The sequence below is a fragment of the Danio rerio genome, chromosome 7 (assembly GCF_049306965.1).
Source record: "Danio rerio strain Tuebingen ecotype United States chromosome 7, GRCz12tu, whole genome shotgun sequence".
Classification (NCBI taxonomy): Eukaryota; Metazoa; Chordata; class Actinopteri; order Cypriniformes; family Danionidae; genus Danio; species Danio rerio.
In genome coordinates this window covers 57,352,469-57,372,513 of record NC_133182.1, presented here as the reverse complement: position 1 = coordinate 57,372,513, position 20,045 = coordinate 57,352,469, and the positions used below count along the sequence as shown (strand labels likewise).

Here is a 20,045-nt window from a genome sequence, read left to right as displayed (position 1 = left end):
CGGGTGCACAAGAACTGACCAATCAGCTTCATACTTTGCATTGTATATACACAATTCAGCAGACTTGTTATCTCAGACAAAACAGAACACACAAACAGTGCAGACATTTTCTTTACAAGTAAAACTTGTATCAGAGTTGCAGCAATGTATTGTCAGCTTGTCATCCTCGGAAAAAACGTTTGATGGTTGACCGGTCCGCGATGATAAAAAGATTGGGGACCACTGCCCTACAGCTCAAATTGTAGTAAATGAACAAGCATTGTAATAAGTTTTAAAAAAATACATAGTTATTAAACTTGTCATTGTTCCACAGAACAAAAAAAACAGACCCAATAAATAAATGTACATGATGACATCACATTTCTTCAAAACACTCGGTCTAAAGTGCAAAGCAATGTAGCGGCAACATGACAAAAATTCTTTAACAGTCTACAAAGCAACCTTTGTTGTTAAGACGGATCAATTTTAATTGCACTAGACACAAACACTAGGAGAAACACAATTAATACACTTGTAAAATACCAAAGAACATTTTAAATATATTAAATTATAAGATAACTAAACCATTATAAAGATTTAATATCAATTTTCAAAAGCACTCAAATCCCATGAACAAACAAAATCTAATTGAAATAATATATAATTTGTTTTGCCCATTTAAAAAAAAACACAGTAATGAAACGTTTAATTGTTCCAACAGAACAAAAAACAGACCCATTAAGTAAATGTAAACGATGACATCACATTTCCTTTTACACCCAGTCTAAAATGCAAAGCCGTGTGGTGGCAACATGACAACAATTCTTTTTAACCCACAAAGCAGTCTACAAAGCAGCCTTTGTTGTTAAGACGGATCAAATTTTATTGCACTAGACACAAACACTGGGAGCAACACAATCAATACACTTGCAAAATACCAAAACACATTTTAAATATATTAAGTTATAAGATAACTAAACCATTATAAACGTCTAATTGCTTTATTTAAAAAAATTTGTATTATTTCTTAAATATATTTATTCACACACTCCATAATCCTTACCAAGAATAGAACAAAACATAGCTTTCTACAATAATAATAAAATTAAGAAAAAAACTAATTACAAGGAAATTTAAAACTAGTAATAAAAAAAGATTTAAGACCTACAACACAATATTTCAGTAAATGTAAGACTTTTTAAGGCCTAAAATTTAGCTTTTAGGATTTAAGACATTTTAAAACTTTTTAGGACCCTGTGGACACCCTACTAGAGGAACCGAATCAGATCAAATTTTTTTTTTTTTGGTCAATGTATTTTGCACGGTTTCTGCAGGTTTTATCAAGTAAAATTTAAGACTTTAAGACCCTTTTAAGACCATTATAAATGAAATTTTAGACTTATACGAAGCTAAACACTAAATAGAATTTGTATTTTGCTTGCCAAAAATAACACAAAATAATTTTATTTCAAAGCCACATATTTTTAATGTCTATATTTTTTTCTACATTTTTTTAACCGAACTCATTTCTAATATATAACCCTAAGTTTCATGCCTATTGTATTATGTCCACCCCCTACCTCTGTAAATAATTTCTGTAAAAAATGGAAGATCCTATAAAGGCATATTTTGCCCTGTCATTGTCATGAAGAATTATGTAATTATTTATAGTTTTGTTTTCCTGATTAACAAATTAAATTTAGAGAATTTGCTGTAAAAAACGTCTAAAAGCTGTTGTGATTTCATAATTTTGAAATATTTTCAAAATTAAAATATTTTTAATTTTATTAAAAATAAATTATTTTTATTTAGATGGATTGTTGATAATTGGTTGTGTGTTGAAACTGGGTAGCTTTAGTTTGACGGAGAAAAATTAAGACCTTTTTTAAATGATTAAACATTTACAATATTTTTGTGAATTTAAGGTCTAAAATTTAGTTTTTAAAATTTAGGACTTTAAGACCCCACGAACACCCTGTATTATATCACAATCTTCCTGTAATGAAGGTGGTAAAACTTGTTTGTCATAAACAACCCAAACCAGAAAAGCTGGCTAGGTGTGTGGTTTGTAACATAAGAGTGGAAGAAAGAACAACTGAAAAATTACCACATACATTTTCAGAATGAGCTCATATGTTCAGCTCAGATTATGGAGGATGATGGTGAAGGCTAAAATCTAGCCGTTTATTCTCATTAGTTCCTTCTTTTGACTCAAAATAAACAACAGCAATATTGTTGGTTTGAGTAGCATTTCTTGGTATGCTGTCTGAGAGAGCGGCTTACTGTGTGTCCTCTGAGACTGAGGGCTGAATCTAGGTCAGGGACTGAGGGTTACAGGGACGGCAGCCCAACAGACAAGGGAAATTTCCAATGGTAAATGTGTAAAAGCGAAACAAACATGCTGGATTGTAGTTGTTAAGGTGTGCTGGGTGGTTTTACCACCAGTCAAAAAAAAGACCAACAAAATAAAACTGAACAGAAAGGTGAAAGTAAAATGACAACTATAGTAACTTGAGGTATGAAATGGTGTGTGTCAAGTTGCAAAACTCACAGCAAAAAAAAAACAGCTATTAATTATAGCAGTATTAAGAACAATGCTTGATTTAATAAGAATCGCCCAACATGACATGACACCAAAACTGACAGAATCTCTGCGAGCTGCCCAGAGAAAACAGGAAATGAAAGCAAAAGAGACAGGAAGTGCCCGCAGGATGTTGTGTCAATTCTTTATGCACAGCAGATGAAAGGACAGTATGGGGGATGGGGTTAAAAGGGTGGCGGGTAGGGGGATTGGTTTCATGAGTCACATGACAAAGATAGTCTTCCACAAAAAGTGGTTTTCTCAGAGGACATATGTTGTATCAGACTTCAGCATCTGAGCTTCTCAAACACAGAGGCAGTGTGAATGCTTCACCTCTTCTGAATGCTGGGGGATGTGGTAATGAAACCCAGGCCAAACAGACGTGCACACATTTTAGAAACCACCAAATCTGATATATATATATATATATATATATATATATATATATATATATATATATATATATATATATATATATATACGATGAAAATCACAATGGGTTGTTTTCACATGACGCCATTGAGTAAGTTTAGATATACTCCAATGATTCGATTATAATGCGATTTAAGACAATACTCTGATTGAGAGTCTACCTTGTACAACGCGATTTTTTAATAATTTAATCAGATTAAGGTCATAATCGAACTAAACAGGAATACAATTAAGACATGTGGAGTATGCCAATTTTAGTCACATTATGTAAGGGCAGTACAGACATGTAAACACCTTAATCAAACTATTACTGCCATGTGGGTTTTTTCTGAGTTTTTGCGACAGCATAGTCCACCCACACACACACACAAACACTATGCTGTTTGACACTATACACAGCACCTATCGAGTCAGTGAAGACCACACACACCTTCATCGTAAAATGCATAGGTTTGTTTTCTTCCATTCAGCATGCTGTATCAAATTCTATTAAAACAACATTCTTTCAGCAGTTCATACTCTCATCCAATACCTTGTTTGTCATAGGAGCATGCATGAAATTTCCTAAATGAAAGTGAAAGTGCCAAACTGCAGTTAAAGTGGGCAAAATAAAAATGAAACACCCAAAATTACAGAAAATTCTAGCGGAAATGTGGATAGTACGGTGCAGGGTTGTAACAATATACCGGTATGACGGTTTACCACGATTTGAACGTGCACGATTATCATACTATGAACAATTGCATATCAACGGTTTTAACCCTTAAAGACTGAGACAGCCGCCCGCGGCTAAAAATAAGTATTGCTCTTAAATGTTTAATAACTTTTGATCCGCTGATCCGATTCATACAATTCAAAGATTGGCATAAAGAAGAGAATCTCAGCTTTCCAGTGCTGTATCACATAACATTCACAGACTTTCAGAGGCTCCGGAATCAGTGCGGTTACATCATCAACATTTGACAACGCTGATTTGACAAAGAAACGCTCGTCACTGTGTCTCCGGACAAACCAGACATGATACATTGATGCATTGTCCCTCCTCCATGCCCAGATTGGTTCAAACTCGCTATATCACAACCAATAAGCATAGGTTTCGCTTTTGTTTGTGGACCAAGCTTTTTGAACAACACGGAATGAGAGATAGGCATACATTTATGCGCGGCTAAATAAAACGCAAAAAAAAAAAGTTTTTCATGAAATAATTCTCATACTAAGTACTTTTGCATGCACAGCAGCACAGAAACATGACAAAACAGTGACACAGCAAAGACGAACTGCTGCTCTTGCTGTTTTCAAAAGACGCAAATGAAGATGCAGCTGTTTGTCTGCATTGCAGACAACCATATCCAAATCCATATCGATAGACAACCATATCCATGCTGGCACATAAAACCTAAGGATGTTCCATATTGAATCTAGTTTCGTTATGTAACTATTTATAGTATAGTAAATATTTATATCTATTTTTTTACTGAGGATTTGCACCATGTTTATTTGGACTTTATTTGGACTTTGACACATTATTTATTATTTTCTTATTTTTATTTGTTCATTGTAAGTGGTGTTGTTTATAGTAACTAAAAATATATTATTTGGAAAAAGTCAAATTTGCTTCACTGTTCTATTATTTTGTAACATTTGTAACATACCGTATACCGCGAAACCGTCAAACCGTGGTATTGTTTCAGACGATTATCATACCGTGAAAAATTCATACCGTTACAACCCTAGTACGGTGACACAATGATGTTAATCTTATATGTGCTATAACATGTGAAACGACATCATGAAAGAAACATTCAAAAAGAAACTCATATAAACTCCTATTATTACTAGTATTGTCTTACTTAGATTAAAACAAATCATTTGATTACTGATGTCCATATAAACGTAGGCATTGATCATGCGTGGAGGGCAGAAAGTGATTCTTCTACATAGGAATTGCTATCAGAACATCAACATTTTTCTGTTTTATGTTGTTTGGAATTGTTTAAATTGGCCATAATGGGAAACGCCGAACAGATTTTATAGACTTCCAAAGGTTTTTGTGCCTAAAGGAGGGTAAGTTTAAGAAACTGCCTGAAAACTAATGAAAAGGCGGCATGTATAAACATTTATTCAATACATCCATGTGTACAAACTTTTTTTAACGCGATAATTCATTTGACAGCACCAATAAGGAATATATACAGGCCTAACTATGTGTATAAATATATTCATGTGTTACATAAACATCAGATACAAACACCACCACACTTATACAAAACCCAGGAGAATAGAAATAAAGTACTCTGCCATGTAATCACTGCAATGAAATCTTCATCTTGTTTTGCAATAATCCAAGTCTTTACTGTCGATTCTGCAGAATAAACAACGTAGCGCAGCAGTGGTGAATGTTTGTTGATGGTAAGTTCATCGACCAAACAAAAAAGACATGCAACCTTTGCGACAAGTCTAGTTGGTTATTATTGTTGTGCACTTTTCCCCCCTTCCAAAAATAAATAAATAATATAATGTAGACTCTGTGTCCATGCTTTTGTATGCGTTCACGTTATTTTGTGATGTCTGGAAGATATCCCCAAGGAGAAAATAACTATAGTAATTTCTAATAAGCATATTATTGAAACACATAGTGAAGTGTATGTGTACAACTTTTTGTTAATGAATGCTACTGAATACTTTAAACTGATCAACTGTAATGCAAGTAAAAACTGCGATGTATAGTGATGGTGTTTAATTATAGAAAATGAAGCAATAGAAGTTGAATAATTTGTTTATTACTCTAGTATTGTCCTACCACAGCAACAATATAATTACTTTGACAGTTTAATTCAAGTACTTATCTATAGTATTCTTCCAAACACTAGAGTAATTACTAGGGGTGTAACGGATCATGGTTGATCAGTGATCCCTGTAGATCAAAATCCAGAGTTCAGAACGCACATAACTCACAGATTAATAACTTTTTTTTAACTTGTAGGTTAATCCAACCCATTTATAACAATTACAGAGAGAAATCACCTCCAGTGTCATTCAAATCACATGTAAGAAAGCATTTTGCCTTTGATAATGATTTGCATATGTTTCTTAATCCTTCGAAGCGCTGCATTCAAATCTGCGTTTGATCGAGAGAGAGAGTCAAATTCTACACTTTTCCGGTTAGTTACAAACTATTAAATAACACAGAAGTACCGGGAGAACAGATTAGAGTTCAGATATAACCACTGCCGTTTATGTTAAAGATTAAAATCACTGTTTAATAGAACTTGACACTGGTGAATGTTGTACAATTACATTGTGTAACCAAACAACCATCAAAATTATGTCACTGAATAAGTTTTCAGAAATGATCCACCTGTAATGAAACGTGAAGTTTTATGTGTGAATTGTTGAATCATTAATTGAAAATAAATATGATATGCTGTACAAGATGCTAGATTTCTACATTTAGCATTATCTGAAACGGTAGCAAAGATCTTTTTTTTTTTGTAATGAGTATTTTCCCCCCACTTTTATTCAAATTGCAGGTTCTGAGTTATGTTTGTTAAAACCAAGGGTTTTTGCAGTAATATTTTTGTATTAATGAAAAGAAAATGACAATGTCTGCTCCCTTTTTGGCTGATTCCAAAAAATGGTTTGATCCTTAACTCAAACACCGTAGTGTGATCCGAACTGTGAGATTTGGTATCGGTTACACCAGTGGTACTCACTGTAGTATTGTTGTTCATGTAACTTAACAGCTTATACAATATATGAGCAATTCCATGCAAATGTCAACCTTGCCATGAAAAAAAATTAAGTTTTCACCAAAATATGTAAACCATATCTGGGTTTTTTTGGTTAAAGAAAGTTTGTAACTGTACTTTTGAAATACTCAAAAATGTATCTGTCAATATTTTCAAACTATTATATTTGATTTACCAAAGTCAATCAAGTGGCAATTTCACATCCGTCACATCCATAACGGAGAGATGTCACATCCATAACGACACTTTTTCCTCATAAATGTGAAAATATTAAATAAAATAAAACCAATCATTTTCTTTTTATAGAGAGTCAACTCTTATCCTTTTGATTAGCATTGTTTCTTTTGGGTTCTGCAGTTTAACTCACAGAATTTCTACCAAGTATGCTGCATACTGTAAACTTGCAGACTTTTCTTGTCATATCCATAGCGCATGTTTATTTTCTGCATTTAAAGTACAAAACATGTTTACAGATTGATATTTTTCAAGTCCATAACTATGAAGCGAATTGTTCTAGAAAATATAAACAAAAGCTTCAATATAACGTTAACATATACTTTCTATGTGAATTTATGTTTTGAGTTTTTACTGCAAATGTCACATCCATAACGCTGGAATCGCTCAAATGCCACCTCGATGACAGGCCAATATATTTTAGTTCAGTAGAAAACTCGGCTCTCTTCATGATATAAGAATCATGCTCAACATGTGTGCTTATTATTTGTTTACATCTACTGGTTTAAATAGCAAAAGTGGTATAAATTGCAAAAATACAGACTTTCCTCTGTGTCTCCCATACAGTTTGTTTCTTCCTGCCCTCCATCTGAATTTCGCACGTCACCAGAACCACGTGATTGAAAACAACCTATAGTGAATCATTCATACGAGCACCGCATGGCCTAAAACAATGCTACAAAAACATTCCACCCTCCAGGAATACGAGGAACGCTCCATAGTTTGGCTGTATGAAGGGCAAAAAACATCAACGGTCAGATCTGTTAGACAGCAGCGAATCACTTCTCTCTTGCCTACAGAAAACAGACACGTCCTCAATGCGAATGTGTGCGCATGTTAGCCAGAGCCCAATTGCGTGTGCAAGTGTACCAGCACACATGCCTGCCAGCGTTAGGCAAGGCGTGGGCAGCAGTGGAGCAGCAAATATTACTGTCTCTTATCAGCCAACCCACTCCCTTCACCCTTATCCACAACATTCTCCCTCCTCTACAGCTCACGTCCACCGTCTGCTGTAGCCTGCGAGCCTAGAGATCTCAAATCATGTGATGCATATTCCCCCCCGAAAAAAGCCACCTCGCAATCCAGTCGCATTTTGTAATAACTTCTGGGAATGCGGTTTTATTTGCGTGCTTAAATGCGACGCCGCTAGCGAAGGCTCGTCAGAAGAGTGCCACTGCATTATATTTCCATGCCAAGTTCTGCCTCTAATACATAATGCAGCAAAGATGTCTGCGGCCTAAGAAAGCTCGGCAGAGGTAATGAGGAAACACATAAGATGGAGGCAGGAAGATGGCGAGATGGAGAGAAGGATCCTGAGTGCTCTTGGGCCTTCTGGGTTGCTCCTTCACTAGAGCTAAGTAGCACAGACAATTGCACAGTCTCCCTGAATGCAGAACCAACCCGAGAGCCCATGAGAGATAGAGAGAGAGACGGAGAGAGGGAGATGTAAAAATATCAGCTATATAAATTATGGATTTCAAATGGAATCTTCCAGAAAATGGAGGGCAGGGAACACCATCGGTGACAGATAAAAAGCTGGCTCCATTTTACCTCCATTTCTACATGGATAAACGTAATATAGTCTCTATCTGTATCAGTGGCCAGGGCTCAACAAAAATGACTGTTCGGCCTAAAGCCTTTTACTTGCTCTGTAGAGTACATGATAAAATTATTACATCAAAACATTGAAAAATCCAAAAATATCCAAATAATCTGAATTAAAAAGCGCTGGTGAGTGTCGCTAATTAAAATATATGACTTGCGAAATTAAGCTTACTTTATCCAAGAGTCAGTGTAGTATATATTTAGAAATATCAATTCCATCTATATGTATTACATTGCATAATGACATGTCGTGGTCATGAAATTACAGGTGAGCTGACGCACTCAAGATTGTTTACCACCTCAAGAAACGATATGCAGAATGAATGAAGCCTAGGCTTTAAATAACAGGTAATACATTTGTAAATAATGTTTGTTGCGTGAGTATAGTGTAGTGGAGCAGTTCCCAACATAGGGGTCCCAGTCTACAAGAGGGCCTCAGCGAGCTCTGTGGGGGGACTCGTCATATTAAAAAATATATTTTTAGCAGTGGACAATGGGATCTATGCACAGCTAGAGTGTTAAAGCCGATGATAAACTTCCGGTGAAAGCTTAATGGGTATATTTTCAATTTCACAAGGTTGTTTTTACCGCATCAATGTTGTAATTTAATTAAAATACAATCAGTTAAATAGACTTAAGCATTCATTTAGTTGTTCAAGCGTAAAACGAGATGAAAGACCATTGTAGCCATTAGCACTGCCTGTAGCCACAGGCTAGCGAAAAAAACTTCATTGAAAATACTGGGGTAAAATAAATATCATTTTTTAAGGCACAGCGGGAGGTAATGGAGTTTAATGCAGTGCTTCTTGTTCGGTCTGAGACCCACTTCATATTGTATAACTTAACAGGCTGTGAAGATCTCTGATTTTTTTTTTTTTTTTTGGAGAAATCAGATCTTAAGCGTAACAATTTTGTAATGGAAAGACAGTTTACCTTCGGGCTGCCTGTCTGAGAATTAAAAGTCTGTGTGTATATACCCCATAAGGAGAACGATCATGTTGCCTCCTGGCTGACTAAAAATTGTGAAGCACTGAAACTGTATTGTTTTTGTTAGGATTTTTATTATTATTATTTTACTTCTGCTATAATAACTATTGCCCATGCCAAAGCATAAGGCCTAGAGGCTTCAAAATTGGTCAGATGGTAGTGGTCCTCACTGCTACTCAGATCCACAGACTCTTCCAAATTAACTCATAGGTGGCAATACAGCATTAAAAACTATATATATATATATATATATATATATATATATATATATATTTTTTTTTTTTTTTTTTTTTTTTATGCTGTAGTGCCACCTATGGGCCAATTTGGAAGAGTCTTTGAATCAGATTATTTTGAGTAAAATATTTTGGCTCACATTTGTACACGGTTTCTTGTAGACTCAAAAACTTTACATATTTAGAATCCTTGGGTCAACCTGTAAAATACTGGAGTCACTACGACGCACTCCTTTTCTGCTACATCATGCTTTGTCCGAAACCTACATTTTCGAACTAGCCCTAGTTTGCAATGCTTTTTGCGACTATTTTATTTTATTTTTTTTAGGGCAACATTATTTCCAGCAGAAAAAGACCCTCCACATCAAAAACTACTGCTCCAAAATATTATAAATGTTTATTGTAAAATAAAATAAATTGTGTTTAATCTGGGAAAAAGTTTTTTTTTTAACCGAGACATTTAAAAAGAGCATATTTTAGAGCAATAATCACAGCACTGTGAAACCGTACTGTGAAACTGTAAAAATGTTTTTATCCAAGGCTATCATACTGTCACAATCTTATACCAGCCCATGCCTACATTGTAAATCAATTGATTATAGATACAAAGCAAAAGAAATGAAAAGCGTGCAACTTACATTTAAACAACTGTGTGGCCTCATTTTTTTAACTTTACCAATTAGTTATGTTATCCACATAAAATCATTTAGGACTATTATTTATAATTCATTAATCATTATCATAATATTTTTACAATTTGTGTGTGTTTTATATATTTATTTAAACTATTCAATTTGAATGTGATAATTAATTAGGATATTTAAAAATATCACCAGCAACCCTGTAACAATGCTTTCCGAGATATCGGCCATCAAAAACAAAAAACACAAAACTGGTCCAATAACAACAATAAAAATTATAGTTATGGGTACTGCCAAAAATAAAAATATATAATATATACACAAACATATACATTAATTCCCCAACTGTATCCACTATGCACACGCTATTCATAAGTTTGCTTTTATTTTTTGAAGAACTAACTCTAGCTCAATCAATGCAGCGTGATAAACAATCATTGTGTCATTATTGTATAAAGCCATGTATATACTTTAATGTAGAGTTGATAATAGGTTTCGTAGCAACTGTTAACCCTTCATGATTAAAACGATTCCAGTAAACACAAAAATCATGTATGCAACTACTTTCAGCAGCAACCATAAGAGTCACTCACTCACTGCAGTAAGAGAACAAAGATTCTAATAACTAGTTCTGTAATGGAAACCGTCCAACTGAGGAGGAGACCATGAAGAAAACCAGCTCAACTACATCAAAAACTCTCAGTAAGGGTGCATGAGATGGAGAACAGCCAACAGTTGGATGGCCTCCATTCAAAACAGACAATGATGCAGCATAAAAACACGCAACACAACTCCAAGCTACCTCTAAAAAAAGATTACAGAAACAAATGGATGGCTTAGAAGTGAGCATCTGAATCTTACACAAAACTGAATTTCAGAACTTGATAAAATGCTCAACTGGTTGGTAACTAATATATGAATTAAATACTCCAAAACAACTACTGGAAATGGACAGAGAAAGAGAAAGCCACAGAGCCAGTCCAGTGAAAGAATGGATGTGACCACTCCTCCTATTAGCATTACAATGGGCACTTCAGGCATTGTCTGATGAGAGAGAAAATGGCCAAGATTTCACGCCTCACAGCCACGTTGCAAGAGGGGTGGGGGTGGTCTCTGCCTATGGATTACTATAAGGTTACAGAAAGGCTGTATATCTCAGCTGCAAAAACAGCAGGAAGAAAACCACTCAAAACACAATCAAACAAGCACTAAAAGTAGCACACACAACAAAATAATCATTACTAATCACAATTAAGCCCATTCCAAAGGCCAAATTAAAACAGTTTACCTCAAAACCCCACATATGGATTAAATACACACGCTAAAATCATCCACGATGAACCTCACAAATAAATCAGAGCATCTCACCCTTCTCAGCATGTTATATCCAACACATTCCCAGCGACTGGATTAACGGTTTCTCCATCAGCACTTCTGTCATGTCAGCACACATTATAGAGCACAACAACAACAGCAGCAGCAGCAGCCCAAACACAAACACTCACACACTTCCTGTTACCCAGAGTTCTGTGCTTCGAGTAAACCCCGCCCACTTACCAGAGTCAGAATCTTTCTGATCTCCATTGGCTCCGACGGTGAAGGGCAGCTTCCTCTTAGGAGCTTTCTCTTTCATCTCTTTGACACCATCGCTGCGGTCCAATTTAGGAGTCTTGTTTGACGAGCCTTTGTCTTTATCCTGGGGGAACATGGGAAACAGTGTAAGTTTAGAAGCAAGCAGCAGATGAGTCAGCACAGAGCAAGGGCTGATAAAACTGCTCTGGGACAAATATTGCTCCCACAAATAACTAAAGTAGAAGACACAACCATCTAAACTCTATATAGTCTTGTGTACGTCTTTAGTGAATATGCGGATACACAGTGCTCAGCTTATTTTGGTGCATTTGAAAACAAAATGATTAAAGGGATATATTATTATAATAGTATATTATAGACAACTGAACATCTTTAGAAATTGAAAAATACATTTAAATTCATGCAAAATATAGCAAAAAATCTACAAAATGTCAACAAATCTTGATATATTTTTTGTTTTTCTTGATTTTTGCACTTTTTAAAATATGTTTTTAATATTTTTCCCTAACATATAAATTTGGACAACAAATTTTGGACTATTATTGGAAGTTATTTAGTTAGATTAGCTCCAGATTTGGGGTCGGTGCTGACTAAACTAAAGCATATGCTAGGGCTGCATAAATGATTCTGGCCGAAATAAGAATCAAGACTTTTTTTTTTGCTTAAAGATCACGGGTTTCTCACGATTCTGTAGATGTAAAATTAAGGTTAATATAAGTAGGCTATTATTATTATTGTTATTTCTCAAACATATATATATATATATATATATATATATATATATATATATATATATATATATATATATATATATATATATATATATATATATATATATTATTAGGTCTATGTGTAGGTCTACTGTAGGTCAAAATGCTACATTTTGTATACACTTGGAATGGTGGACTTGGACAGACTTTAAATATGCCCTGGTTGTTAATTCACAGTAAAGTGATGACATCAGAATATAACTATTCATAATTATGAAGTTGAATTATTATGTTTGAGACATATGTTTGCAATCTGTCATTGACAGCATTATTAGACCATTTTTTCACTGTTAAATGGAGACATTTGTCATTATCAGATTCCCTATTGCATTATATTCAACATTACATAGGTTAGAGTAATAAACAGTAAACATTTATTTCATGCACAACACTGTGTTCACTGTGAAAGAAAAAAAAACAAATCAAATGCTTGTCGTAATCATAACTAAAATGCCATATGATCATTTTAATGATGTGCACGCTTTCGGTTTCAATTTTCATTGCCGAGTGCGCTCATGTCATGGCTGCCCTCACTTTGAGTTCATTTTGCAACAAACGGAATGTGATTTACAACTTCATGACCTGTCATTACAGCCTATGTAGGTTCTGTTCAGTAAGGTAGACCATAACTGCCAACATTTGTTCCTGAAAATCAGCTAAGGTGATCTGAATAACACTGTTGAGATCTGGGTATTGTGTACTGTGGTGTTAGTAACTGTACTATGAAACGTGTTTCGGGCAGCCTCTGCGATCGGACCCTATACCAATGTTGGCAACCTGGGGTACCAAAATGCTGAGGACTGGGGGAGGGTGGGTGATGGTTGAAATTACAGAAGTTTTCCTGGAGAAATAACATAATGGGAGGGTGGCGGGAGATGGGTCTGAAATACAAGAGACTCCCAGGAAGAACAGGAGTGTGGGCAAGTATAAAGGTAGACATCATTGGCGTGCACGCGCACGTCATCTCGGTAGTAAACAAACAGTGGGTTAGCTCACGTAACACACAGCCCCGAAAACGTCATTGAGACAGAAATTAATTATAATCAGTTATAATTTTAGGTGAATTATACCTTATAAATACAGTATGTGACACTTTTAACACCATTTAGAGGCGTTCATGTCACTGAGAAACGTTTATAAAACAGTGTGAAGATTTGTGAGATCGCCTTTATGCTTCTCTCCTGACCTTGAAAATATAATTAGCTGAATCATATGGCCCGTTTCCACTGAGTGGTACGGTACGGTTCGGTTTGGTACGCTTTTATGGCAATTTCCACTGTCAAAAGGCGTACCGAACCAAACCGTACCGTACCACTTTTTCGGGACCCTTTCGAAAGGGTCCCAAACCCAAGAAAGGGTACCAAAAGGTGGAGCTACACGCGCAGCTGAACGCTATTGGTTTACAGAGATACGTCATTCGTAGACGCAACAAGCCAGAATGTAAACAAAGGACCCGCCATGTTTGAAATACACAGCGAGAGATTACAGCGGAATTATAAATACATATGCACCCATGGTCGATCCTGCAAACAAACCCTGTCGTTGTCATGATAAACAGCCACAAAGCCATGGAGAAGAGCAGATTTACCCTGTGCCGCATAGTTTTTAAGGAGCCAGTCTGAAGCCCGAGTGGTTTCACTTTCTTCCTTGCGCTCGCCGCGCGTCTCTATCAGAAATAACAAACTTCTTGAGCTGATGATAATAACATGCACTTGATTATTGACAAGCTTTGGAAACCCGATCCTGTGAGAAGCTGGCAAACGCGAGAGTGACACATTCAGAAAGAAAAGGACAAACGCGAGAGTGGAACGCGGGAAGAAAGGCGAAGCCAAGGAGCACGTTATTTCTTCAGCAAACATGAACAAACTGCCTTGTTTTAATCTTTATTATCACCTTTTGGACTAATATAAACTGGGAATGATGGAATGACTCTCTAACAGAGGCTACATGTGCTGCTGAAGATGACACATGAAAGATGAGAGGTTTACTCTGACTGTAGGCTATACTTTGTGTTGTTTTGAACCTAATTAACGACGAAATGTCTGCTTTGTGTAGTTCTTCTGTAGTTGGTAACATATCGGAGACTGTAAGGGTCTGTATGTGTTCATATATGTTCATTTATTTATTTATTTATTATAATTATAGACGTTACAGTGGTCTATTTCGCACCGTCATTGATCTGCAGTTATAATCAACTCCTGTTTATAGAAAAGCTAGAAATAAACATTTATACACAAGTATTTATGTGTGTAAAGCATCTGTTTTGTGAGAAGTGCTGCTCATATGATATGTGAATGACCTGTGCAGCTTTATTGTAGACATTTTCTCGAGCGAAAATGACGTCGACTGAAACTTTGTCATACACCACGCCCACCAAAAGGGTACCCTTTATAGTGGAAACGCAAGCCTGATAGAGGTGACCTGTACCGACCCGAACCGTACCGTACTGTACCAGTCAGTGGAAACGAGCCAATAGAAAAGCTGAATTAGGATCGTGTGGAGGGTCGACTAAAGATGGTGATCTTATTACGATTGATCGTACAGCCCAAGCATATGGAGAAATGTAATATTGTAAAGCATCCTCATAAAAATATTTATTTAAAAGATAGAATTGAGAGGGTGTTCTCATAGATGCCAAGCACTCTATAGTATACCTTTCCGTTAACATCAAGATTTTAGGATTATACATCGTTTATATACTTGTATTATGGCAATACATGTTCCTAATAGTAGTGATAGTAATGGTGTAAGGAGGCAGAAAGTACTTCTATTCTTCCTGTTTAAACCAATTTAACAACCTTCTTAAGGAAAGAGATCGCCTATAAAAAAGTACTCAACTGCATTAAAATAAAATGTAAAATTCACAAGACATTTTTGAAAGTAGATCAAAAAATAATAAAAAGCATTTGTAGCCAAATTTCTGCATTTAGAACACTGAATTATGTTTATAAGTATACAAGTATCAATCTATTTTCCCCTTGTTTTATAAAGTTTCACATTTTCGCAGCAACATTTTCAAAAGCTCCATGTTTACACACCTGCAAAAACGGCCAAAAATGCTGTATTACATGCCAGGCCAGTATTTGGCCCCGTGACCTTAAGTAAACAGTAACTTGAAGGAAGTGATGACATATCATCATCGGCATTGGTGTGTATGTAGAATTTGCTGTGTGTGTATGATGCATCTAGTTGGTCGTAATGTGAAGTAAACCCACACTTTGCTGAGGAAGCATTAGCAAAACCTTTTTCAATCTCTTTTCAAATGTACGAGTTTTCAGTCTCAAAAAACACTGTTGTCATGTAAACGAACAGGCAAAATGCATTAAAAAGTTTCCTGTTTTTTGTCTGAAAATGTCGTGTAAATGGACCCAATAATCTCTTAATGGTTGAGGTGGGTAATATTACATTATTTGTACATTAAATAATTTGTTAATAGATTGAGACAACAGATATGCTATATTACAAATACTAAGCAAACACAAAAAAAGGCATCTGAAAGGAGGCTCAGAAACCATTCCAGACCCATCGACAACTGGAAGCCATCAGAAACCCCCACAATGACACCAAGACTCTTCAAAGCAACACACACCCACACCCGCCGAAAGCCCACCATTAAAGACATTCTGCTCAACTACAGCTTGTTTTGCAATATCACCAAGACTACAAACACACACATCAGCCATATTCAGGAGACATAACATACAGACTTAGCTATTGTGTTTCCTTACTACAGTTCAACCAGACCTACATTACATATTTCACTCTGTAAAATGCAATCCCTAATAGGGCCTGTGAATGCATGAGGATTTTAAAAGCTATTAAGCCTAAGAAACTGTGCCATTTGCAACTTTAATAATAATTAAATGTATTAACTTTTTTTCTAAACCAAAGACTATTCAGTATTTACATTTTATTATTCAATTACTGTATCTGAATACTGTTAAACTCCTCTGGAAACAGAAATGCTATTTATTCAATTTGTATCCTCCACTTTATTGCATTTATCTTTGCTTGTAGATTGTTTGTTATATTTTATGCAGATGCACCTCCATGTAGAACCATCCCAATCAATCTAAAATTAGAAATTATTTCCCAATTGAGCTATTCATGTATTAATATTGCAATATATATCACAGGAAAACAAAATATTGCATTATTTTTTTCAATAACTTGCAGCCCTGATCCAGTTTAGCCCTGTTTTGTAGCTTAAAACAACCAAAATGTGTCTGCAGCTAAAAAGAAACTGGCATTTGGCCCTGACCTCATTATCAGAACAAACAATTAAAAAATACATAACACCATAAATGTGCTCAAGCAAAAGGGGTGAGAAAGGAAGTGGGACTCGAGCAGCTGGGTCTGCTACCGGTAGTGCTAATGAAAGCTAATTAAAGAGCTCTTAGTGCAGTGCTAAAGCTGAATGCAGCATGGAGCGGTTTCTCTCAGTCCAGCCCACATCCCCCTCGGTCACAAGACTATGATGTCATCCTTGTGTGAACACACACTCAGCCATGCAGAATGACACTATTTGCCCTTAAGAATTAAGCTTGACGCCTCTAGCACGAGGTACAGAAAAACATTAGAGAAACATTGACTGATTGAGCAGGAAATCTTGCAGCACAGAGAGCTAAATCAAGAAAGAAGTGTTTTACTGCTTCTGTAAAACCATCTGTGTGAGCAGCCCTGTTTACTTACTGGTCTCCTAGCAATGCTTTCACTCTTGCTTGCTCGCTCACGCGCTCGAACCCTCCCTCCCTCCCTCCTCCTCCTCACAGAGTCTGATGCAATACTACACAAAATGATGTACATACACACACCAGCTGGGCCAGAAACTCACCAACTCTGGCTAGACTTGCACTAAAACACTGACCTCTTAAAAACACCACCATCAAAGCATCTTCAATTAGAGTTTTGTTTAAATAGCCAGCCACAATGGATTCATACAGTGTTTTAATGCAGTAGATTACAATCTGTAGCTTTTTTTCCAATAAAATGACTATATTGAGTGCTGTTTTCATGTTGCCTTTCTTGGCATTTACCAACCCTTGGACAGACACCAACAAATCTAACGTCACACATCTTCAAGATGGCTAAACCTCTTAACTAATTAAGCTTGGGGATGTGTTTATAGTATAGTGCTTTTGCTAAAAAACAGATCAACATCTAGAACACTCAATCCACAGAGAAGAGAGTAACTTAGCAAACCGAAATATAAAAAGAAACTGCTACAAAAAAAAAAAAAAAAAAACATCAGAATTTATAAAACAAATCTAATGGCTAACAGTAAAAACTCATAAAATAAAGTTGAAGTTAGAGTTATTAGCCCCCTGTTTATTCACCCCCCCCCCCCCATTTCTGTTTAACGGAGAGCAGCTCTTATTCCTCAACACATTTATAAACATAATTTAATAATTAATTTCTAATAACTGATTTCTTTGATCTTTGCCATGAAGACAGTAAATAATAGTTCACTAGATATTTTTCAAGACACTTCTATACAGCCTAAAGTGACATTTAAAGGCTTAACTAGAATGACTACAGAATGACAGGTAAGAGTAATTAGGAAAGTTATTGTAAAACAATGGTTTGTTCTGTAGACAATCGAAAAATCTAGCGTAAAGGGGCTAATAATTTAGACCTTAAAATTTTTTTTTTTATTCTAGCCGAAATAAAACAAATATGACTTTCTCCAGAAGAAAAAATATTATCAGATATACAGTGAAAATTTTCCTGCTCCGTTTAATAATTCTGACTTCAATTGTATATAATAATATTAATAATAAGGTTAATTCACATGAAGATAAATGTTGCAAAAGTTCTATAAAAACACATCTATTGCTAGAGTTGAGCTGTATGACGTTACTATTCCAGGGTTTCTGCAGGATTCTTCAAACAGAATTTAGGACTTTTTAAGACCAATAAGATTGAAATTTCTGAAATATACAGGGCTAAACACTAAGGATGGTTTTTCTAATGGCCAGGTTACTTCTGTAAATAGTTTTTCTGTTAATAGAAGATCTTGTAAAGCTATATGTTGCTTTAGTTTTCTTTCCCAGACTAGGGAATTTTATTTAGATTTAAAAGATTAAATTTGCTGTAAAAATGTCTTGACTGCTGTTGTGAATCGTCTCTCTTTGCAATAAAATAGTTAAATATACAAAAAAAAAAAAAGTTTTGAGATGGATTATTAGTAATTGGGAGTAGGCCTTAAGACTGGTTTAAACCGATTTAAGACCTACAAGAAAATATTTCAGTGAATAAAAAAATTAAGGCCTAAAATTTAGTTTTTGAAATTTAAGATTTTCTAAGATTTTTAAGATCCACAGATATCTTGTATCGATACATTGTCAATCATAAAAAAAAAATTTATTTCATGTACACCACGACAAGTAAATAAGTGGGCATCGCTGATTCCTTTGCAGAGTGTGTGAGCTTGAGTCTAAGGAAAGCTCTGATTGAGTGCTAGTAGTAAGCTAATAGTGCTAAACAATGTTTATAGTAATACTTATACTTAGTAGTGGTAGCTAACAATCAGGTGGTAGCCTGAGGTGAACTTTTACCTGTGATTTAGATTTACTAACTTGTATTACTGACTCAAAACTGTGAAAGTGAGTACAGAATAACTCTGTGTACAATATCCTTTTGTAAATTTAACAGTAGCTGTGTCCCAAATGGCTCACTATACTCTTATCCACTGTGTATTTATGCACCTATGCATTCAACAGCATAGTGTATATATATGTAGTGTCATTCCAAATGGAGAACTAATGGTTTTCAGGAATTCAAACTGTTTCCCAGATGACAAAATAAATGACCAATCTACCAAATAATACCTGCCATGAGTTGAATCGCATTTAACATCTGGAGGTGCTATAATCACTCTTGTAGGAGAATTTTGCTTTCAAAATTCAAAATAAAATAATCTAACATCATTGCCCGAAAACTCCAGCCCTTCCTCCACATGAGCAAGGCAGCAGCCGTTAAGTATCCAACATAACACACTTTATTTTAATGGTTGAATAAGTGCAGTGTATCCCTGTTATACTTTACAACATAGGTCTCAAATGACTCTTTTGAACGTCTTGATTATTTGGACCAGCTGTGTTTGATAGAATTGTGGCCCTCCAGGAATTGAGTTTGAGACCTATGATTTACAAGTTTAAAGTCCTTTTGCAATTTATAAAATATTGAAGTTTATATATAATAACCCCCTTTTGTTGATTTTCTGGATTAACTAGTTACTT

The 20,045-nt window shown here is 35.4% G+C and overlaps 1 protein-coding gene across 4 annotated transcripts in view; it reads right to left on the bottom strand.

The window, feature by feature from the left end:
• The window catches only part of ankrd11 (ankyrin repeat domain 11), a 208,060-nt gene that overhangs the window by 19,774 nt on the left and 168,241 nt on the right, over positions 1-20,045 (bottom strand). For all 4 annotated transcript variants that reach the window (XM_005166577.6, XM_005166578.6, XM_009303497.5 and 1 more), the window contains exon 4: positions 11,999-12,137. In XM_005166577.6, coding sequence (XP_005166634.1) covers positions 11,999-12,137 — 139 coding nt within the window. The remainder of the gene's footprint in view (positions 1-11,998; positions 12,138-20,045) is intronic.